General features: G+C 39.1%; 2 protein-coding genes across 3 annotated transcripts in view; both read left to right on the top strand.

The window, feature by feature from the left end:
- ikbke (inhibitor of nuclear factor kappa B kinase subunit epsilon) overlaps positions 1-19,435 on the top strand; it is a 257,205-nt gene that overhangs the window by 80,410 nt on the left and 157,360 nt on the right. The window lies entirely within an intron of this gene.
- Positions 1-19,435, top strand: part of rassf5 (Ras association domain family member 5) — a 98,587-nt gene that overhangs the window by 47,707 nt on the left and 31,445 nt on the right. Inside the window, exon 2 of one of the 2 annotated variants that reach the window (XM_055160454.1) lies at positions 8,767-8,891. In XM_055160454.1, coding sequence (XP_055016429.1) covers positions 8,767-8,891 — 125 coding nt within the window. Of the gene's footprint in view, positions 1-8,766; positions 8,892-16,242; positions 18,353-19,435 lie in introns of those variants that run through there. The other variant, XM_055160455.1, reaches the window with a different exon arrangement.

Raw genomic sequence — 19,435 nt, 5'->3', positions numbered from 1 at the left:
TACTACAACTGCTGCTACTACTACTGCTACTACTACTACTGCTGAAAGTACTACTGCTACTACTGCTGCTACTGCTACTACTACTAATACTACTACTACTACTACTACTACAACTGCTACTACTACTAATACTGCTACTACTCCTACTACTACAACTGCTACTACTACTACTACTACAACTGCTATTACTACTAATACTGCTACTACTACTACTACTACTACTACTACTACTACTGCTACTACTGCTTCTGCTACTATAAATTAGGTGCACAATTTACATTATTAAATGGCGACAATTTAGGAATTTTCTGAATTGTGTGGATTTGAAGTGAACAAATCAAAAATGTATTTTACTGATAACAAAAGTTGTTTACAGTATGCACCAGTACAATACTTGTATCGGACATCGGTGCAGATATTCAACATTTTGGTGGCTCAAATATCAGTTTCCAAGATATCGGTTCAGACAATATCCCATTTTGTTTTATATATTGGTGTATAGGTCTATATGTATTGGTCTATAGAAGAGCCTTGTAAAAACACATTTGGATAATTTTCGTACCTTATGCTAGTGTTGTAGTCAAGAGCGCACTGCACTTAAACACTCTGTGCCCCTTTTTTGGACCCTCACCCACAGTTTGAGAACCCCTTCTTTAAGAGAATTTCCTCTGACACTTTACACAAAACAGTGAAGAAAGTGTGTAGGATTTTTAAAACAGTTTTTTTTCAAGTTCCTAACTGGAGTTACATTCTTTTGCTGGTTTTGCAGTGGTATTTACCAGCCTCTGCACATTTACCAAACGCACGTTGTGACAAATACAGATGCATTTTTTTACACTTTTTATTAGGCAAACTTCAACCACATGTCGCAGTAAGAAGTTTATTGCAAACAGCAAGCGGCAAAACGGAGACAAGACCGAGTCCCAACGGGTCGAGTCCGAGATGAGACCAAGACCATAAAAAACTGTCACAACAAGACTGGTCTCTAGTACTACAACACTACCTTATGCTGTTTGTGTTTATTTTCTCATATTTTCATTCTCTGCCCTGGTATTTGTTGATATCGGGTATTGGCAAAAGTATCGGAACATAAAAATTTGGATTGGTGCGTCCCCTGTTCACATTTTGTGTGTAGTCAAAAAACAGAAATAGTTTCTCTCCTTGGGTTGCCAGATCCTAAACCCAAAAATGAGCTCTCTATGATATATTTCCTGAGTATATGACAGCGAATGCCTCACAAGTTCAGGTCTGATTGTAATGCAGTTTGAAGCACATATTCCAGCCTTTACCTTTAGTCTAGCTGTGTCTTTATTTAGTTTGGGGCAGATTAGCGAGTGGCCCCGGCCGTCGCCTTCTTTGTGTCTGGTGTGGGTTATCCTCGTGGGGGTGGTGCGAGGGTTAACCGGGGCTAGATTGATATAATTGGAGGGCGCGGATATTAGCATGAGCGCTAACAAGGCTAAAGCGCTGGACAGGACTCGGAGGGATCAGGGCAGATTTGGGGGATTAAAATGTCTGATCTCATTTAAATGTAATCCATGAAGTCCTGCTGTGACTGCCGGACATACTCGCAGACTCACACGCATTAATGTCATATTTACATCGAACCAAGCAAAAGATATAATACAGGGGAAATCTCTCTTCAAGGCTTAGTCATTTGTGGTGGTGAAGGAGGAGGAGGAGATGGAGAGGCTGAGTGGGAGGATGGTTTTACTTCTGCGTTTGAGCTGGGGAGAGGAACATTTAAGATGAAATAATAGCAAGATGTATAAGGAGAGAGAGCAATTTATTTATATGATTAAAGAGTCATGTGTTTTCAATAATTGTTCAAATTAGCATTTTATTTATTTAACATCATAGTATATTACAGTATATATGCAATTTCTAAACGTACTAATACACATCTATATATTAGAGGGATTTTCTAATGAGCCAGAGTGTTGGAGATGTGTGGAGACACTTTAAATATTCCATTCAGTCCTTGTATTTGCAGAGGTCACTGGTGCTAGGCTAGTGCATGTCAATGGCCATAGTTATCCTGCCACTAAAAACAGTCTTACCCACTCCACAAAACACCCCGAAACAAATCTATTATTACACCAGACTGTCCATGTAAATGTCTGTGTTGATAGAATAATGTTTGAAATAAAACTAACCTTGCATCGCATGAATCGTCGCATGTTGAGGGACTATTTTCTGATATATCAGTCTGCTGCTGCCAGACTTTCTATCAGGAAACTCGCTGTTGCTGCTCAGACATAAATCCTTCAAATGCAAGGTTGGTTTTACTTCCAAGTGTCTGAGAGTCCAGTTTCTGGAAAGTCCAGTTCTGGAACCTGGACTGAGCAAAACAGGACCAGCAGTGAGTAATACAATAGTTAAGTAGAACTAAGTCACTATAAAACATTTTTAAAATCATAGCATTTTGTCATAATAAATCATAATCATTATTCATCCATCCATGTACATGTACAAATATTTCAATATTAATATTTCATGTCAATAAAGAGCACTCATAGTAAAATATTTCCAACAATAGGGATTAAGTCATTTTAAATTACTTAGATCAACAATTTAGCAGGATCATATGATCATATCAATCATAATTTGTTGTCAATATTAGCACAAAACGTAAGTAAAGTGCATTGATCAGAATCGCCTTTAAAAGCGGTCATATAAATGAATGGGAACGAGTGCAGCTCGCGCCAGCACCAGCTCACAGGTCTGTATACAGTGTACTGAATCAGAGCACTAGCATTAGCATTAGCATTAGCTCCGAACAGCAACAAACAAAGTTAACACTCACCAGTTCCACTTAGTTAAGTCTCATAGGATCACGACAGCACTTCGTTATGAAGGCAAGAGGCATCTAGAGAGGTTGATGGCATAACAGTTACTTTAACATACTTTTAAAGTGAAAACAGAGAGTTTTAACAGAGATCATCGCCTACCTGCAGCAGCTCAGTCACACCCGGGACCGACACAACACACAACTGAATGGTAGCACGCGCGGCCATGTTTAAAGAGCTTGACGTAGTAAGTCTCACGATATTTGAAAACAACTGTGGCCAAAATATAAGGTAGAGAGGGCCAGGAACAGAAAAATACCTGGGTTACAATATACTTTTTTTTTTTATCTGAAATGGCTCCAAACCTATATAGTTTTCATTCACCTGTGCATTTCAGTTTTACTTTGTATATAGTATGCAGATTTGTGTTATGAGTAGTTCTGGTACGCTGACCCTCTCTTTCTCTTCTCTCCCCTCTGTCCCACATGATTCTTCCAGTACAACTGTTCTGGGACTCACTGTACCAACATGTCATATTATCTAAGCCTACATCGCTCTATCACATCTGCACAGTTATATAAAACTCTGGTGTAATGGAAAAAATCTGTTTACGGTTAATTAAAAAAAAAAAAAAAACTTGACCTTGACTTGAACAACAACATTTTTCAAGGCAAAAATTCCAGAGAGCGATGGTATCTGAGGACATAAACACCACGTATGTTTTTGATGAAGAAGAGACAGGATTATACATTATACATCAGGAAGTGTGCTGTTAGCATGCTAGTTGTTATTAGCTTAACTGTGAGCTGTGTGCAAAACTCAGCTCGGGTCTGTGAGAGTTGTGAAAAGTGCTTGTTGTGAGTAATTCGGATGCTCAAAATGCAAAAAGTAACTGAGGAGGAACTCGTTTCAAAATGTTGATGTTGATAAGAGTGTAAAAATCAGGAACAGAACTTACAAGATTAGCATTAAAAACACTTCCCTTTTTATACTCGGGTATATTCCGTGTAACAGTATTGGATATTTGGTTTTGGTTTTGGTGTAAAGGGACACCCCCATGAGACCAAAACCACTTTTTCTCAGATTTTCTTTCACTTTCAGAGCCGTGTCAGCAGTAGACATGTGACCTCCAAAAGGCTGGAGTAAGCTCGTCTTCCTCACTCTTGAAAATACCCCTGACACAGACAGACTGTAGGCCCAGAGGAAAAGCACATATAGGTCACATACACATTCTATATTTACCAGTCGCCATGGTGATGGTCGCACATACACGAAGTGGTGTTATTGGAGCTGGTGTAAAATTGTCACACAAAGATAGCGGCAAAATGTACACCTGCTAATGCCAATGATTTATACAGAGCTCATGGTGAGGTTAGAATACTGGACATTTATTCAGTCACAAGGTGTTTTTTACTGATTGAAAATACATACATACAACATCTATTCTGTGAGTGGGGTCACCTCTCCACAAATCTGATCTGTGAATTAATGTGGACATGTCTCCTGTTTGTCTCTATGGAGATAGATGAGTTTAAAGCCAGACTATGGCACATTGTGTGGTCAAACATTCTTGTCAAAGCTGGATCTCATCAGATCTCAGAAGCTGAGCAGGACAGGACCTGTAGTACTAGTACTCGGATGGGACACCTCTGGGATGCAGTAACAGAGCAGGGAACCAGTGGGATAACTAATGTTGTGTTCTTAGGCAAGACACTTCACCACATAGTATGAAAGTGGCATGTGCACACCCACCGAGTGTGGAGTGAAGGAATACTGCACCAAACTGCAGAGTGACTTTGAGCGTGTGGGGCAGCTCTGCTTGACACTAATACATTATTACATGATTTCATGCCACATATTCAAGTCTCCAGGGCACAGCAGATGGTGCCTCCACCACAAGTCACACTGTACTTTTGTCCAACTAGAGGCTGCTGGTGCCTATGTCTCCTCTCCTCCTCCTCTCCCTCTCCTCTCCCTCTCCTCTTCTCCTTTCCTCCTCTCCCTCTCCTTCTGTCCCCCTCTCCTCTCCCTCCCCTCTGTTCATCTTCTGCACAGCACCCTGAGGTGGAGCAGTGACAGGGACCTGCTCTGTACAAATCTGAGCGTGTTTGACGTCAGAACAGATAGAACAGGACGACTACGCCAAAGTCAACACGGCCTCATCAGTTTGGGAGGAGCACAGAGGAGCAGGAAAGGAGGAGTGACTGAACTTTGACCCTACCTGATTCTGACCTGACTCCTCCTGTGGCAAATCTCCACTTGTCCTGTTTGGTCTTGGTTTGATGTAAACCTGGTTTGGTCTGGTTTTAATCCTGATGTAGTCCTGGTTCCAAGTAGTTAAGTCTAAATTTGGTGATGCTGAAATGCAATAATTTAGTTCTATTATTGAATTACGATGCATAATGATCCAGCAATAAGACTGTTACCGCTAAGAGTTAGACCTTAGAAGTATTTTAGCCTTATCTTAAACTTTGAAAATACAAATCCTTTTTTTCCTCCGTCTGTTTTGGCTTTTTTCTTAGCCTCTTTTTCGGTCCCTTTCTAAACCATGAGTCAGACTCCTCTCTCTCGGTCTGAGTCTCTTTTTATGTGGTGAGGTCCTAAATTGGAACAACCAAACTCCACAGTGAAGTCAAACAGGGCAGTCCTCTGTGCGACATATAAACAAAAACGCAGTACGGGGTTATGGGGTGCTCTGGGGACATATCAAATCCTGTTCTTTTCACTGACGTCTGAGCTGGTTTCTTTTGGGTTTGGCAGTGTATCCGTGATTTCTGAACTTTTTGTTTCAAATACGTCCTTAACTCTGGGGTAAATATATCTGTTTAAAATATCTTGTCAATAATACTTTTATTATCTTGTTTAAATGATACTGAAAATGGCCTAAAAGCTGAAACTTTAAAGGCCTTATAGTACTCAAAACTAGGGCTGTGTAAAAATAATGAAATATCGATATATCATATTGTTTAACATGATAATACAGTATCGATCTCATGGGCTGCAGTACTGATATATTGCTAGTATATGTATTTTTTAGTAAATCATTTTGTTACAGCGCTACAGCCTGAAAATTCTCTTGCATTGTCGTCCGCTGTGGTTGTGGCTTTCTTCCAGTTTCCGCCTACTTCAGCGCAGAATAATGACATTTGTCGCTTGTTGATGACGTGTAGGTGGGATGAATATGACCTGGCCGTTCAGACTGAAGTCAATGTCAAAAGATCAGATATGTATTGGTTTTAGGAGCACATATCCAAGTGGCCTGGGTCACATTTGAAAAAAATCTGATCTGTGTCGTTCAGACTGTTATTAAAAGTTCGGATACAGGTCGCGTAGGTGCGAAAAAATCAGATTTGGGTCACTTCAGGATGCAGTCTGAACATAGCCTAAGACTTATTATAGACATAAATAATTAGACAGACAGATTTTATTTTGAAAGGCCTAACTATATGTATGTATGTAACTATATGCACTCTTATGTTTTTAACAAAGGTACTATAATCTCAACTGAAACTTTTTTTTTTTTTTTTTTTTCATTAGTTGGATAGTTTATTTAGTTAATTTATTGATGGTTATTGAAGCAAAAATATTAAATTTTTTTGGAATAATGCAATACTGATTCAGCAAAAATGTGTAACTTTCCCAGTGGGGAGTCTGTCCAATCCCTTTATTCATGGAGATGTTATTGTTTTGTCTGGAGTGTCTCACTGTATGGCATTAAACCTTCTATATTCATGCAGTCCAAACCAGACCATGTTACAGGTCAGATCTGTGGAGAGGTGACCCTGCTCACAGTCAGAGCACCTGTTTTTCGAGGTGTTTTTGAGCTATAAAACCACCTATAATTGAACACATGTAAAGTAGAGCTGTTTAATGTCATACTGTGGAACATTCCAGGCAGAGCAATGACCTCTCCATAGTAACAAGCAGCTGATGGACCCTCAACCAAAAAGTTATGTAATTTTCACCACATAGAAAGTGAATGAATCTGAAACTCCTGTTTTAAACCAGGAGCAGGTGTACTTCTGACTTCTGCCACTAGATAGAGCTGTTTCACCAGATTTCACACATTTGACGCCTGAGGTACAAGAAATGCAATGACCTTTTAGTGAAGTGGATCATTTCTTAGATTATTAGTAAAATCCATAATATCCAGAATATTTAAAACTGAAAGGAGATTTGTAGTAGTGTTTGATATTACATCCATTTTTATTTACTATTAAAGACAAATATTCATATGTTTTGGAAAAGTACTTATTGTTCTGAATATTTTTTTTAACTAAACCTTCAACTTTGAAACATTTCTCCCACACCGTTTTGTCCCCGTTTGACCCACCAGTCGTGTCTAGCAATCTAGCACTTTTGAGAAACTGGAAACAGGAAGTGGTTCAGTTCTGTTTGAGCCAATCACAAACGAGCATTGCCGTCTTTGCAACTTTGGTTTTGTTATTTTTGTTTACTCAAGCATAGGCCGCGTCTCAATTCTCTTTCCTCGCTTCCTTCTCCTCGATTCCTCTCTTTTCAGCTGTCAGTCAAATATGTAAAGAGTAAACACGAGGGAGACTTCAGGAGCAGACATCAAATTAAAAAATCTAACTTTATTAGACTCAGTGAGGAGTTTATATCCCCTCTCCTCGCTGTGTCTCCTCTGTGGGTGGGACTTCCTCATCCGTTTTCTACAAAATCGAGGAGAGGAATCAAACAAAAGGAAGTGCAGAAAGAGAAATGAGACAGGGCCATAGTTTTAGGAAGCAGTATAGCATCCATCTTGTATTTACAGTTACAGTTGGATGTTTTTACTACTACTGCTTTAAAATACATGAATTCTTCTGTGAGTAGCCTCTTCATAGATTTGGCATGTAATTTCTGCAGGAACATTCTAGGCAAAGCAATAACATTTCCATGGAGACAAGAAGGTGGTGTACCAGAAAAGTTATGTAGTGCAAATTTAAAATCACTTGCCATTTTGGACTATTTTTCCTAAAACATCTGACTGAAATGACTCAATTCAAACTGACTCTGTTTCTGAACCTAGTGTTGTAGTACTCCAGACCGGTCTTGGTATTGAGACTGGCCTTTTTTACGGACTTAGTCTCGTCTCTGATTCGATCGCATTTGGACTCGGTCTTGTCTCGAACTCAAGGTCTGACACTTGACGAGTGTGATCATATTTGATTACTGTCAGCAATAACTTGTACTGGTGTGCGGTACATCTTTGTGTGTGCGTTTGGTTTGGTAAATGTGCAGAGGCTGTTAAATAACACTGCCTAACCAATAAGAAAATGTAAATCCAGTTAGGAATTTGAAAAAAAAAAGATTTAAAAATCCTTTCCACTTTATTCACAGCAATTTTGTGTAAAGTGTCAGTGGAAGTTCTCTTAAAGAAGGGGTTCTCAAACTATGGGTGAGGGTCCAAAAAAGGGGAGTGTTTCATTGCAGTACAGTTTGCTTGTCTTATTTTAAGCTTAAATTAACATTTACATATATATGAGCCAAAATAACTGTAAAATACAAAAGGAATGTAGAAAATGACAAATGACAGGTCTCGATTTGGTCTCAAGGTGCCGTAGTCTCGGTCTTGTCTCGGGCTTGACCTTTAAAAGTCTTGGTCTTGTCTTGGTGTCGACCCTCATAGGTCTTGGTCTTGTCTCAGTGTTGGGATGCTGTGGTCTCAGACAGGTCTTGGTCTTGATTAGAGCGCTCTTGACTACAATACTATCTGAACCCTTTGGACACTGAGGAAAGTCAGATTTCAAATTCCACCTTGTTTTTGGGGGGTAAATATAAGAACAGGTATAGCTGGTGTCCCTGGGGATGATCTGAGAGACAGCAGACTGAGCATTTGTTGGATTTTGACATGTTAAAGCTGAAGCAGATTTCACTAAACATGAGATTTAGGAACTTAATGTAATGAAGGTAATGAAACATGAAAAAAAAGTCCTATTACATGTTTATGAACTTGGGTTGTTTTTCTCTGCAGATTGCAGTTACACATGTCACTTGGAGTGTGAGAGCCAAGTCCAGCTCGACTGTAACCAGAGAGACAGAAAGCATGAAAGAACTCCACCTCCCAGAATCCTTTGCTCCACGCCGCCACAGCCAAAGGTAACAAACATCTTCAGACAATAGCTTTTCAGTGTTTTGACACAAGAACCACCTATTACAGTCTTGTAGTGTTTGAAGGTTCTATCACACAAAATTGACTCTTTTGAACTTTGAGCCATGTTAGAATATTGTTACCTCCTCAAAAACAGACCTGGAGTTGTGTTTTGTTTCATTCACACATGTTTGAGTAACCCGTTATTATAAGTCTGTCTACATCTCCAAAGCTCAAAATGCTCTGTTCCACCTTTCGATGTCATGAAGCGGTAGTTTTCATGTTAACAGCTCCTTTTACCTTTTGTTCAGCAGAGACTGGTAATTCTACGGCTGAAATGATCCAAATTCTAGTAAATTCTAGATTCTAGTGAATGTGTATATCTACTAAACTAAAGTTAAAAGGTTGCTGTTAATTTGAAAAGTATCACTTCATGACACAAGATGGAACAGAGTATTTTGAGCTTTAAAGATGTGGACAGATTAATAATGCAGGTTAAGGCTAGACGGTTTATCATTTTGGACCAAAAATCTCGATCTCAGACAACCTGATTTTGGGTGTGTCAAAGCCATGTTTTTTTGCAGTGCTCCTAAAGCCCAATTTAAGGGCAAAGTTTAGTTCGACTCAACACACACTGCTGCCATCGCCTTGTCACAGTCGATTTTGGAGGCTCGGATTTATACCTGGCATTTATATAAAGTTTAACATGAACCATCTCCAACATGACAGAAGCACAGAACAGACTCACCATCAGCAGCACATCCTTTGTCACAGAAAGAACACTCATATTCCACTGATTTGTGTGCTTTAGTCCAACAGAAGCTGAACCACACCAGCAGCACAGGGAGTGAGCTGTTTGGTTTTAAGTTCCATTTCTGTAAAACATAAACAAATGTGTGCAAAGCTGCATTAAACACTTTATTACTCCATATATATTGAAAGAAAAATAAGTGTACAGGAAATGTGTGTAGAGCAGTGGTAGAGACAAGCAATCACAGCTCTTATTGTCTGTGTAAACTGGGCTTTAATGTCCTGCGTCAAATCATCGTGCAGAACTCTGGTATGATATAAGTTTCTGTGATGTTTGCAAATGTTCATGTGCACTGAAACTTGATTTGAAAAAAATCATGGATGAAATTGAAGTCGCATTATCTGCCAGAAAAATTTCAATAATTGTTTTTCTTAAAATCATTCAGCCCTAATGCAGGATTACTAAAACATGTGTGAATGAAACAAACACATCTCCAGTTATGTTTTTGAGAAGGTAACAACATTCTAACATGGTTTAAAGTTCACAAAAGTCAATTTTACCTTTATAGGACCTTTAATATGATGAAAGATATAAGAGTGATGCTTATAGTTGGTTGTGAATCAGACTTTCTATCTTCAGTCGCTCCTACACTTTTACATAACATTTATGAATGTATTTGCCGGGTTCCATTTTTGGGCACAAAATGTTCCTGACTCTGAAAAGCAGTGGTTACATCATCACTTGTCTGACACAGTTTAGGGAGTTTTTGTTATATAGATCATCTTTGCTCATTCTGTCAGTGTTGAAGAAACGGCCCCCCATGTGTCGTGGAAACGCTCATACTCTTAAATCTTTTGAAATGACATATTTGTGTTTGTGAATAGAAAACTTGATGCATCCTATTAAAATTTCAAATCCATTTCTGTACATTTTTTATTCAGAAACTCAAACTTGTTGTTTTTCCCTCCCTCTTGTCCTCTTTTATAATTTCTCTAAATTAGTGCACAAATCCCAAAGCCATGAAAACAAAAGCACTTTGTCTGGAATTTACACTGTACCTTAAAGTTCATTGCACTAAACAGGGCACTTCTTGTTTTGACATTCCAGCTTCAAAACTGTAAATGAGCGGTTGTGACCCGTGTCTTCACTCTGGTCTCTGTGATCACTGTAACACTCACGAAGAATGTGTCTGAAAACCATATTTAGGCTGTTTCGACATGTTATAGATGCGGCGAGCTCAAACGTCTGACCTGGAAATTACAGAAAAGCTCAGCAATATTATATTGTACAAGTAAGGATTACCTGGATTACATATTTTCATATATTACACATATATGCCACATTTACATGAGCGCTTTAATGCCGAATAAAAAGAATTTAATTCTGAATGAAAAATTAATTCTACTTTAAAAAGACCATGTAAACACTTAAGTCCTAATAATAATGATCATTCAGAATTAAACTTAATTAGTAATAAGTAAGTGGGTGGTTTATTCCGATTTTAAAACCAAATTTATTTATGATCATCTAAATGTTTATTCTTTTTAAAAATAATTCAGTTGTTCAGTGCATGCTTGTTAGGTTGCCCTTAGGAACCCTTCCAGATGTTGAAATAAAGGTGATTTAATGTGTTTTCCTCAATTCAACCTCAATTTGGAATGATTATTTTCACGTAAACTAGAAGCAGAATATTTTAATTACAAACTATTTAATAATCCCCATCTCTCTCCCTCCTTCCTTCTCTCTCTCCATGTTTCTCTCTTTTCTATCTACCTCCAAGCGTCTTGTTGTTTCTCTTTTCTCTCTTTACGGCTCATACTGTGTGGACATCAGCACAAATGGATTGGTTCCTGGTCCCTGAGCTCTGCAGCAACTGTACACACACACGCACACACACGCACACACACACAAACTTAATAAGGCCTTTAGTGTGTGTTGTGTGTCATTATATTGACGAATAGTTAACAAGCAGGAAGCAATACTGTTCAAATGGATGGATTAGCACTAGCAACCAAATAGTTGGTCGTGCACATACTGTATAAGAAGGTTGGACAAATACTATCGGACTGAGTACACGTGTAATGTCAGTACAGGCAAATCATATAGAGTATTATTTTAATTTGGTCAATGCATATATCCAGATATACGTAGTAGTAGTAGTAGCAGTAGTAGTAGTAGTAGTAGCAGTAGTAGTAGTAGCAGTAGTAGCAGTAGTAGCAATAGTAGTAGTAGCAGCAGCAGGAGTTGTAGTGGTAGCTGTAGTAGTAGTAAATGTAGTAGTAGTAGTAATAGCTGTAGTAGTAGTAGTAATAGCTGTAGTAGTAGTAGTAATAGCTGTAGTAGTAGTAGTAGTAGTAGTAGTAGCAACAGCAGCAGCAATAGTAGTAGTAGGAGTAGTAGTAGCAGTAGCAGTTGTAATAACAGCAGCAGCAGTAGTAGCAGCAGCAGTTGTAGTAATAGCTGTAGTAGTAGGAGTAGCAGTAGTAGCCGTAGTAGTAGAAGCAGTAGTAGTAGCAGTAGTAGTAACAGCAGTAGCAGCAGTAGTAGCTGCAGCAGCAGTTGTAGTAATAGCTGTAGTAGTAGGAGTAGTAGCAGTAGTAGCAGCAGTAGTAGTAGTAGTAGTAGAAGTAGCAGTAGTAGTAGTAGCAGCAGCAGTAGTAGTAGTAGTAGCAGTAGTAGCAGTAGTAGCAGCAGTAGCAGTAGTAGTAGCAGTAGTAGTAGTAGTAGTAGTAGCAGTAGTAGTAGTAGTAGTAGTAGTAGTAGCAGTAGTAGTAGTAGCAGTAGTAGTAGTAGTAGTAGTAGCAGTAGTAGTAGTAGTAGTAGTAGTAGTAGTAGCAGTAGTAGTAGTAGTAGTAGCGTAGTAGTAGTAGCAGTAGTAGTAGTAGTAGTAGTAGTAGTAGTAGTAGTAGTAGTAGTAGTAGCAGTAGTAGTAGTAGCAGTAGTAGTAGCAGTAGTAGTAGTAGTAGTAGCAGTAGTAGTAGTAGTAGTAGTAGCAGTAGTAGTAGTAGTAGTAGTAGTAGTAGTAGCAGTAGTAGTAGTAGTAGTAGTAGTAGAGTAGTAGTAGTAGTAGTAGTAGTAGTAGTAGTAGTAGTAGCAGTAGTAGTAGTAGTAGCAGTAGTAGTAGTAGCAGTAGTAGTAGTAGTAGTAGTAGTAGCAGTAGTAGTAGTAGTAGTAGCAGTAGTAGTAGTAGCAGTAGTAGTAGCAGTAGTAGTAGTAGTAGTAGTAGCAGTAGTAGTAGTAGCAGTAGTAGTAGTAGCAGTAGTAGTAGTAGTAGTAGTAGTAGTAGTAGTAGCAGTAGTAGTAGTAGTAGTAGTAGCAGTAGTAGTAGTAGCAGTAGTAGTAGTAGTAGTAGTAGTAGCAGTAGTAGTAGTAGCAGTAGTAGTAGCAGTAGTAGTAGTAGTAGTAGTAGTAGTAGTAGCAGTAGTAGTAGTAGCAGTAGTAGTAGTAGCAGTAGTAGTAGTAGTAGCAGTAGTAGTAGTAGTAGCAGTAGTAGTAGTAGTAGTAGTAGTAGTAGCAGTAGTAGTAGTAGTAGTAGTAGTAGTAGTAGTAGTAGTAGTAGTAGTAGCAGTAGTAGTAGTAGTAGTAGTAGTAGTAGTAGTAGCAGTAGTAGCAGTAGTAGTAGCAGTAGTAGTAGTAGTAGCAGTAGTAGTAGTAGCGTAGTAGTAGTAGTAGTAGTAGTAGCAGTAGTAGTAGTAGCAGTAGTAGTAGCAGTAGTAGTAGTAGTAGTAGTAGTAGCAGTAGTAGTAGTAGCAGTAGTAGTAGTAGTAGTAGTAGTAGCAGTAGTAGTAGTAGTAGTAGTAGTAGCAGTAGTAGTAGTAGCAGTAGTAGTAGTAGTAGTAGTAGTAGCAGTAGTAGTAGTAGCAGTAGTAGTAGTAGTAGTAGTAGTAGTAGTAGTAGTAGTAGCAGTAGTAGTAGTAGTAGCAGTAGTAGTAGCAGACTGTTGTTTTCAAAAAAGCTTTGTGATTCTTATTCTTTTGAAGACTCCTGTAGCAGATGTCATTATTGTTCACCTCTCTGCGGCGTTTGCATCTTATCGGACAGAGGTCGTGATGGGGTCACAAGGAGGCAGGTGGTGGAGTCAAAGGTCACGATAATCTCCCTCTGAAGCCGATCACTCATTATTCTCCACGTCACCTCCGGCTCTGTCTGCTCTCCCCGCCGGCCAAACACGTGTCCTGATGTTCACTGATGGTTTCTGTCAACGGAGAGGGAATAAAATCACTAGTTTTTCAATCGATTTTCTAATCTCCTAATGTATCATCTTTATTTCATTTAACATCTTTTTGACTCACTTCATATTATTAGGGATGTTGGTCATTGGATAAATAAGACAATGTTTGAAATAAAATTAATCTTGCATCGCATGAATCATCGCATGTTGAGGTACTATTTTCTCATATATCAGTCCGCCGCTGCCGAGCTTTCTATCAGGAAGTACAACTCGCTGCTGCTGCTCAGACATAAATCATTCAAATGCAAGGTTTGTTTTACTTTTTAAATTATTCTATCAACACAGACATTCACATGGACAGTCTGGTGTAATAATAGATTTTGATTTTAGATTTTTGTGGAGTGGGTAAGACTGTTTTTAGCAGCAGGATAACTATGGCCATGGACATGCACTAGCCTAGCACCAGCGACCTCTGCAAATACAAGGACTTGATGGAATATTTACATGTCTCCAACACTCTGGCTCAGTAGGAAATGAGGCCCTATGTCCAAAATTCAGAACTGTCCCTTTGAATGAAGAGTTATGGTGCAGCAATAGCTAAAAAAAAGACAGAGGGAACTTCATAAACCATGATCCTTTGCTCCGTATAGAGTGCAAGAAGAAATAATAGTTCTAAGCACTTTTAAATATTAGTTCTTTGGATTAAGTCTTGTCAAGGCATTTTAAGAGGAAAAAGTAGCATAGTAACAGTTTTGTTTGCCTCTATAAAATATCGCAATAAATACCAAACTGTAAGATGCATATTGTGAAAATATTGTTATAAAGAGATTTGGATATTGTTACATCCCTAATCGTGAGCCTCCCCACCATATCATGAGCTTTCCCATAATATCGCAATAAATATTGTATCGTGAGGTTCATACCATGACGATATTGTGTCATAATACTTGGGGGAAAAAAATGTATATTAAGTGCTGGACCTAATAATTAATAAAGTAGTAATAAGTAATAAACTTGGAAAAAAAAAATGCAGCCTTTGTGATTTGCCAATGTAACATCTATTCAAATTGTGATTTCAATTCAGTTGCAGTTAATTTATCAGTTCTAATGGACAGATATCTAGAATAATGCCAGCCTGAAATGTTAATAATAAACCTGGCCACAAAATGAAGGATAAATGTTTGAGTGTAATGACAGATCACAGGTTCCTGAGCTGTGTGCAGTCAGATGTTGGTCGATGAAACAAATCCTGTTTCAACAGTCTCTCCCTGGCCTCTCCCGTCTGTTTGGGGTTTTGCATAAATCAATAAGAAGCCTATAATTCATTCTAGAGTCACAGGGTTTACACTCAGACCAGCCCCAGAGGTCAACATCTGACACAACATGAGGTCTGTCATGTTTAGACCGGGTTTAGACCTGGTGTAGTCCTGGTTTAGTCCTGGTTTAAACCTGGTTTAGACTTGGTTTAGTCCTTCTGTAGATCCTAGTGTAGATCCTGGTTTAGTCCTGGTTTAGACCTTGGTTTAGACCTGGCTTACATCTGGTTTAGCCCTGGTTTAATCCTGGTTTAGATATCATTTAGCCCTTGTGTAGATCCTGGCGTAGATCCTGGTTTAGTCCTGGTTCAGTCCTGGTTCAGTCCTGGTTTAATCCTTGTGTAGATCATGGTTTAGAACTGGTGTAGATCCTGGTTTAGTCTTGGTTTAGTCCTGCTTTAGTCCTAGTTTAGACCTGGTTTAGACCTGGTTTAGACCTGGTTTAGACTTGGTTCAGTCTTGGTTTAGACCTGGTTTAGTCCTGGTTTATACCTGGGTTAGTCCTGGTTTAGATCTGGTTTAGTCCTTGTGTAGATCCTGGTTTAGTACTGGTTTAGGCTTGGTTAAACCTGGTTTAGTACTGTTTGGACCCTGGTTCAGTCCTGGTTTAATCCTTGTCTAGATTATGGTTTAGAACGGATTTAGTCCTGGTTTAGTTTAGTTTTTTTTTTCTTGTGTACAGCTGATTTAGTCTTAGCTTAGTCCTGATTTAGATCTGGTCTAGACCTACTTTAAGACCTGCTTTAGTATCTTTTTAGATCTGGCAGCAACACAAAACAGTGCATTCTGACAACACGACCTTTCTTGCATTTCTAAATATAAAACTCACGACTTTATTATCACCGACACACATTCTACATCCTGTCTCTTCAACGTCTATGCAAAACAAGCCCTCATATCGTCCAATCATCTCTCGTGAGGAGGAAGTAGCTGTTATGCTTTCATCGCACAGTGCTTCGGCTTGCAGGAAGAGAGCGCAAAAAGGAGAGGGAGGGAGAGACGGGGGGGGGGGGTCGCAGATGGGCGAGCGAGCCTGCAGCAAAGAGAGGAGAGAGAGAGAGAGGAGGAGGAACACGGCTGTGAGTGGGAGACATCATTCTACATTAAGGCGAGAGGAAAGCGGCGCTACAGATCTGCCTGGATGGACGCATTGGAAGCCAGCGTTTGTCCTGGAACGGGGATTTTATGAAGAAATCTGCAACTGTGATTTGGATGCATTTTTTATTTTTTTTTTGCAAGCTGGCATGGTCCGGAGGTAGGCAAGACGCTGGGTGCCGCTCAGAAGACATGCAAATTGTGGTTTTGAATATTGGGATTGCCAGGTGCTGGTTTTGACAGGCAAAGTTTAAACAAGAACAAAAATAAACCACGACTGGAACCAGGACTCAAGAAAATCAGGGGCTAAACCAGGACTGCTGCATTTTGTCAACAAAGTCGTAACAAGGGTTTTTTAAAGAACTGAGCAATCAAAGCAAGAACTGGAAATAAACCAGGATTGGACTGCGAGTAAATCAAAAGTAATTCAAGAAAACCTCGGTCTAAACCAGGACTACTGCTTTTTCTCAAAACAAGGATCTTTTCAGCATCAAAACTTAGGTCTTAAGCAACTAAATCAGAAGTCAACCAAGCCAAGAATCAGAACTAAACCAGGACTAAATCAGAACTTAATAAAGAAAACCATGGTCTAAACCAGGACTACTGCATTTTCTCAAAACAGGGAATTTTTCAGCATCAAAACATAGGTCTTAACCACAAACTAAATCACAAGTCAACCAAGCCAAGAACCAGGACTAAACCGGGACTAAACCAGGACTAAATCAGAAATAAACCAGGATTGAACTGCGACTAAACTAGGACTAATTCAAGAAAACCACAGTCTAAACCAGGACTTTCTGCATTTTTTCAGCATCAAAACATAGGTCTTAACCACGAACTAAATCAGAAGTCAACCAAGTCAAGAACCAGGACTAAACCAGGACTTAACTGGGACTAAACCAGGACTAAACTAGGACTAAATAAAGAAAACCAGGGTCTAAACCAGAACCCAAGATTCAACCATGAACCAACTCAGATGTACTTTTTAAACCAATCAAGAATATTTTCATGATTTTTCATTTTTAAAAATTTTATACAAAATTTGAACTCTGTATTTTAAGCAATTCATTTTATTTATTTATTTTTTATTTTTTTGCAGCCTTGACTTCTCCATCCATTACATGCCCTGGTTAGTTCCACCTGCTGCTTGCGGCTAGTGCAGGTGCTTCTCGTGTTTCTGTCATGTAACCCAAAGCCTGCACGATGTTTCATGGTACCGCGGATCACATGACCTCCTTCTTGTATGTTTTTCTCTTCGAACCTTTGCCGTTCGCATGCAGTCTTTCTCAGTAACGCGCTTCACGTCAGGAGGAAGTTAATGACGCGTCTCACATTTCCGTAGCTCCGGTGGCACATTGAAGAGACAGGAGTCCGATTTTGCTTCACCTGCGCTGGCTAGAAAGGTGCTACTGAGCTGCTTGGATGTGGAGATAACTGGAAGATTTTGTTATTCGTACTAGCAAAGGATTCGCAATTTGAAACCTGCCGGAGCTACTTTGCAGACTTTGAAATGTTTGATTGACACTTCCTGGTTCAGTTGCAGTTTTGGTGCTACCTGGTGCTATGAGCAACAACTGGTAAAGAACTGAAGACTTGACACGTTTTTTCTTCAGATATTTCTACACTGTCTTTGATGTTTTCGTATAGAATGAACAGAAATTGGCAAATGATTCAAGACTTAAACATCAACAAAACTAAGACTAGAAGGTGCTACTTCTGAACAATTTTGGAAGAACATTTCGTGGTAGTTTGAAATGACGAACAACTTGATGCTTTAAATGAAGAAAGGACTTTTTATGTACATTTTGTGGTTCAGTTTTTGACATTGTAACTAAAAGAAGATCGCGAACTGGCTGCTGTTGGTAAGCAGAGAAGCACTTAGCGTTGAAGACATGGACAGTGGCTTCTTGGTATCGGGTTTTGTCTATTGAAGATATTTTGGGATCCATATTTCCTGGCTACTTTCCGGTCCAGTTTTGATCGGACCCAATGACTGTGAACTCGGTGCTAACCCCCTCGATGAGTAGCAGCAACAGCATGAGCAGCGGCTACTGTAGTCTGGACGATGAGAGCGAGGACTTCACCTTCTTCACGGCCAAAACCTCCTTCTTTCGAAAACCAAAAAATGCTCCCAAGGTACACAAAATTTTTTTATTATCTGACTTTAGTTTTTGGTTCTCAAGCTTATACCGGTGTATTTTCTTGGCGTTTTGGTATTCATAGGTTTGAGTGATGAATATTTTGAACTGTTGCCATGGTGATTGAAGATTCAAACCAAAATACTGTATGTTTTGAATGTCGCGAAGTCGTCAAGATGTCACCTCTTAGAATAGAACGTTATCAATGGGTTTCAGAATACAAACATACATATTAGGATAATTTCCCTACAAAATATTATATCTTTAAATAGGAAAAGTCCTCAGAGGGTCTTCTTTTTCTTCCCATTTCCTCTTTGAAACTCACAACTCACATTGTAATGGAGATCAAGATGCAGTTATTTCTAATGGTCAGTGATCAGTTTGGGTATTTTTAATGGAAAGGCGAGACGAGGCGAGTTCTCTGCCTGTTTTGGAGCCGAGTTCAGACTTTGGAGGAAAAAATTTGGCTATTGTTTGTGTTCAATGGCCCTGATGAAAAGTCTGTATTGTTTATATTCAGGAAATTGCCATCAGCAAGGTAGAAATTTTGGTTAGGCCCCTTCATGAATTCATGTAGAGAGGTTACACAGTTACGTCTGTTTTGGTACAGTTCTGCATGTAGCTTGTTTGCCAAAGATAAAGTAAATGCAGGAAAACGCTCTGTTCCACCTTGTGATGTCATGTGGTAATACAGGAAGAGCTCCACTGTGTTTTTAAATTCCATAAACCAAGTGTGGAGTAGCCCTGGAATTGCCAATCTCAACCAAATTAAAGGTAAAAGGAGCTGTTAAAATTGAAAACTACAGCTTAATGACTAGGACTGAGCATCATTAAGAAGTTGCCGATACGATACATACCTCGATACATAGGCCACGACACGATACATACCTCAATAACTAGACCACTATACGATACATACCTCCATACTAAGGGCACGATACGATACATATCTCGATACATAGGCCACAATACGATACATACCTCAATACATAGGCCACGATACAATACATATTTTGATACAGTGCATTTTTGATTTGATATGATATATTTCAAATTGATTCGATGTGATTAAATAAAAAAT

Source organism: Boleophthalmus pectinirostris, unplaced genomic scaffold (assembly GCF_026225935.1).
Source record: "Boleophthalmus pectinirostris isolate CB_2022bp ecotype Guang Dong unplaced genomic scaffold, ASM2622593v1 HiC_scaffold_3, whole genome shotgun sequence".
Classification (NCBI taxonomy): Eukaryota; Metazoa; Chordata; class Actinopteri; order Gobiiformes; family Gobiidae; genus Boleophthalmus; species Boleophthalmus pectinirostris.
Note: the sequence above shows the minus strand (reverse complement) of the source record. Positions and strands in the feature narration are given on the sequence as shown.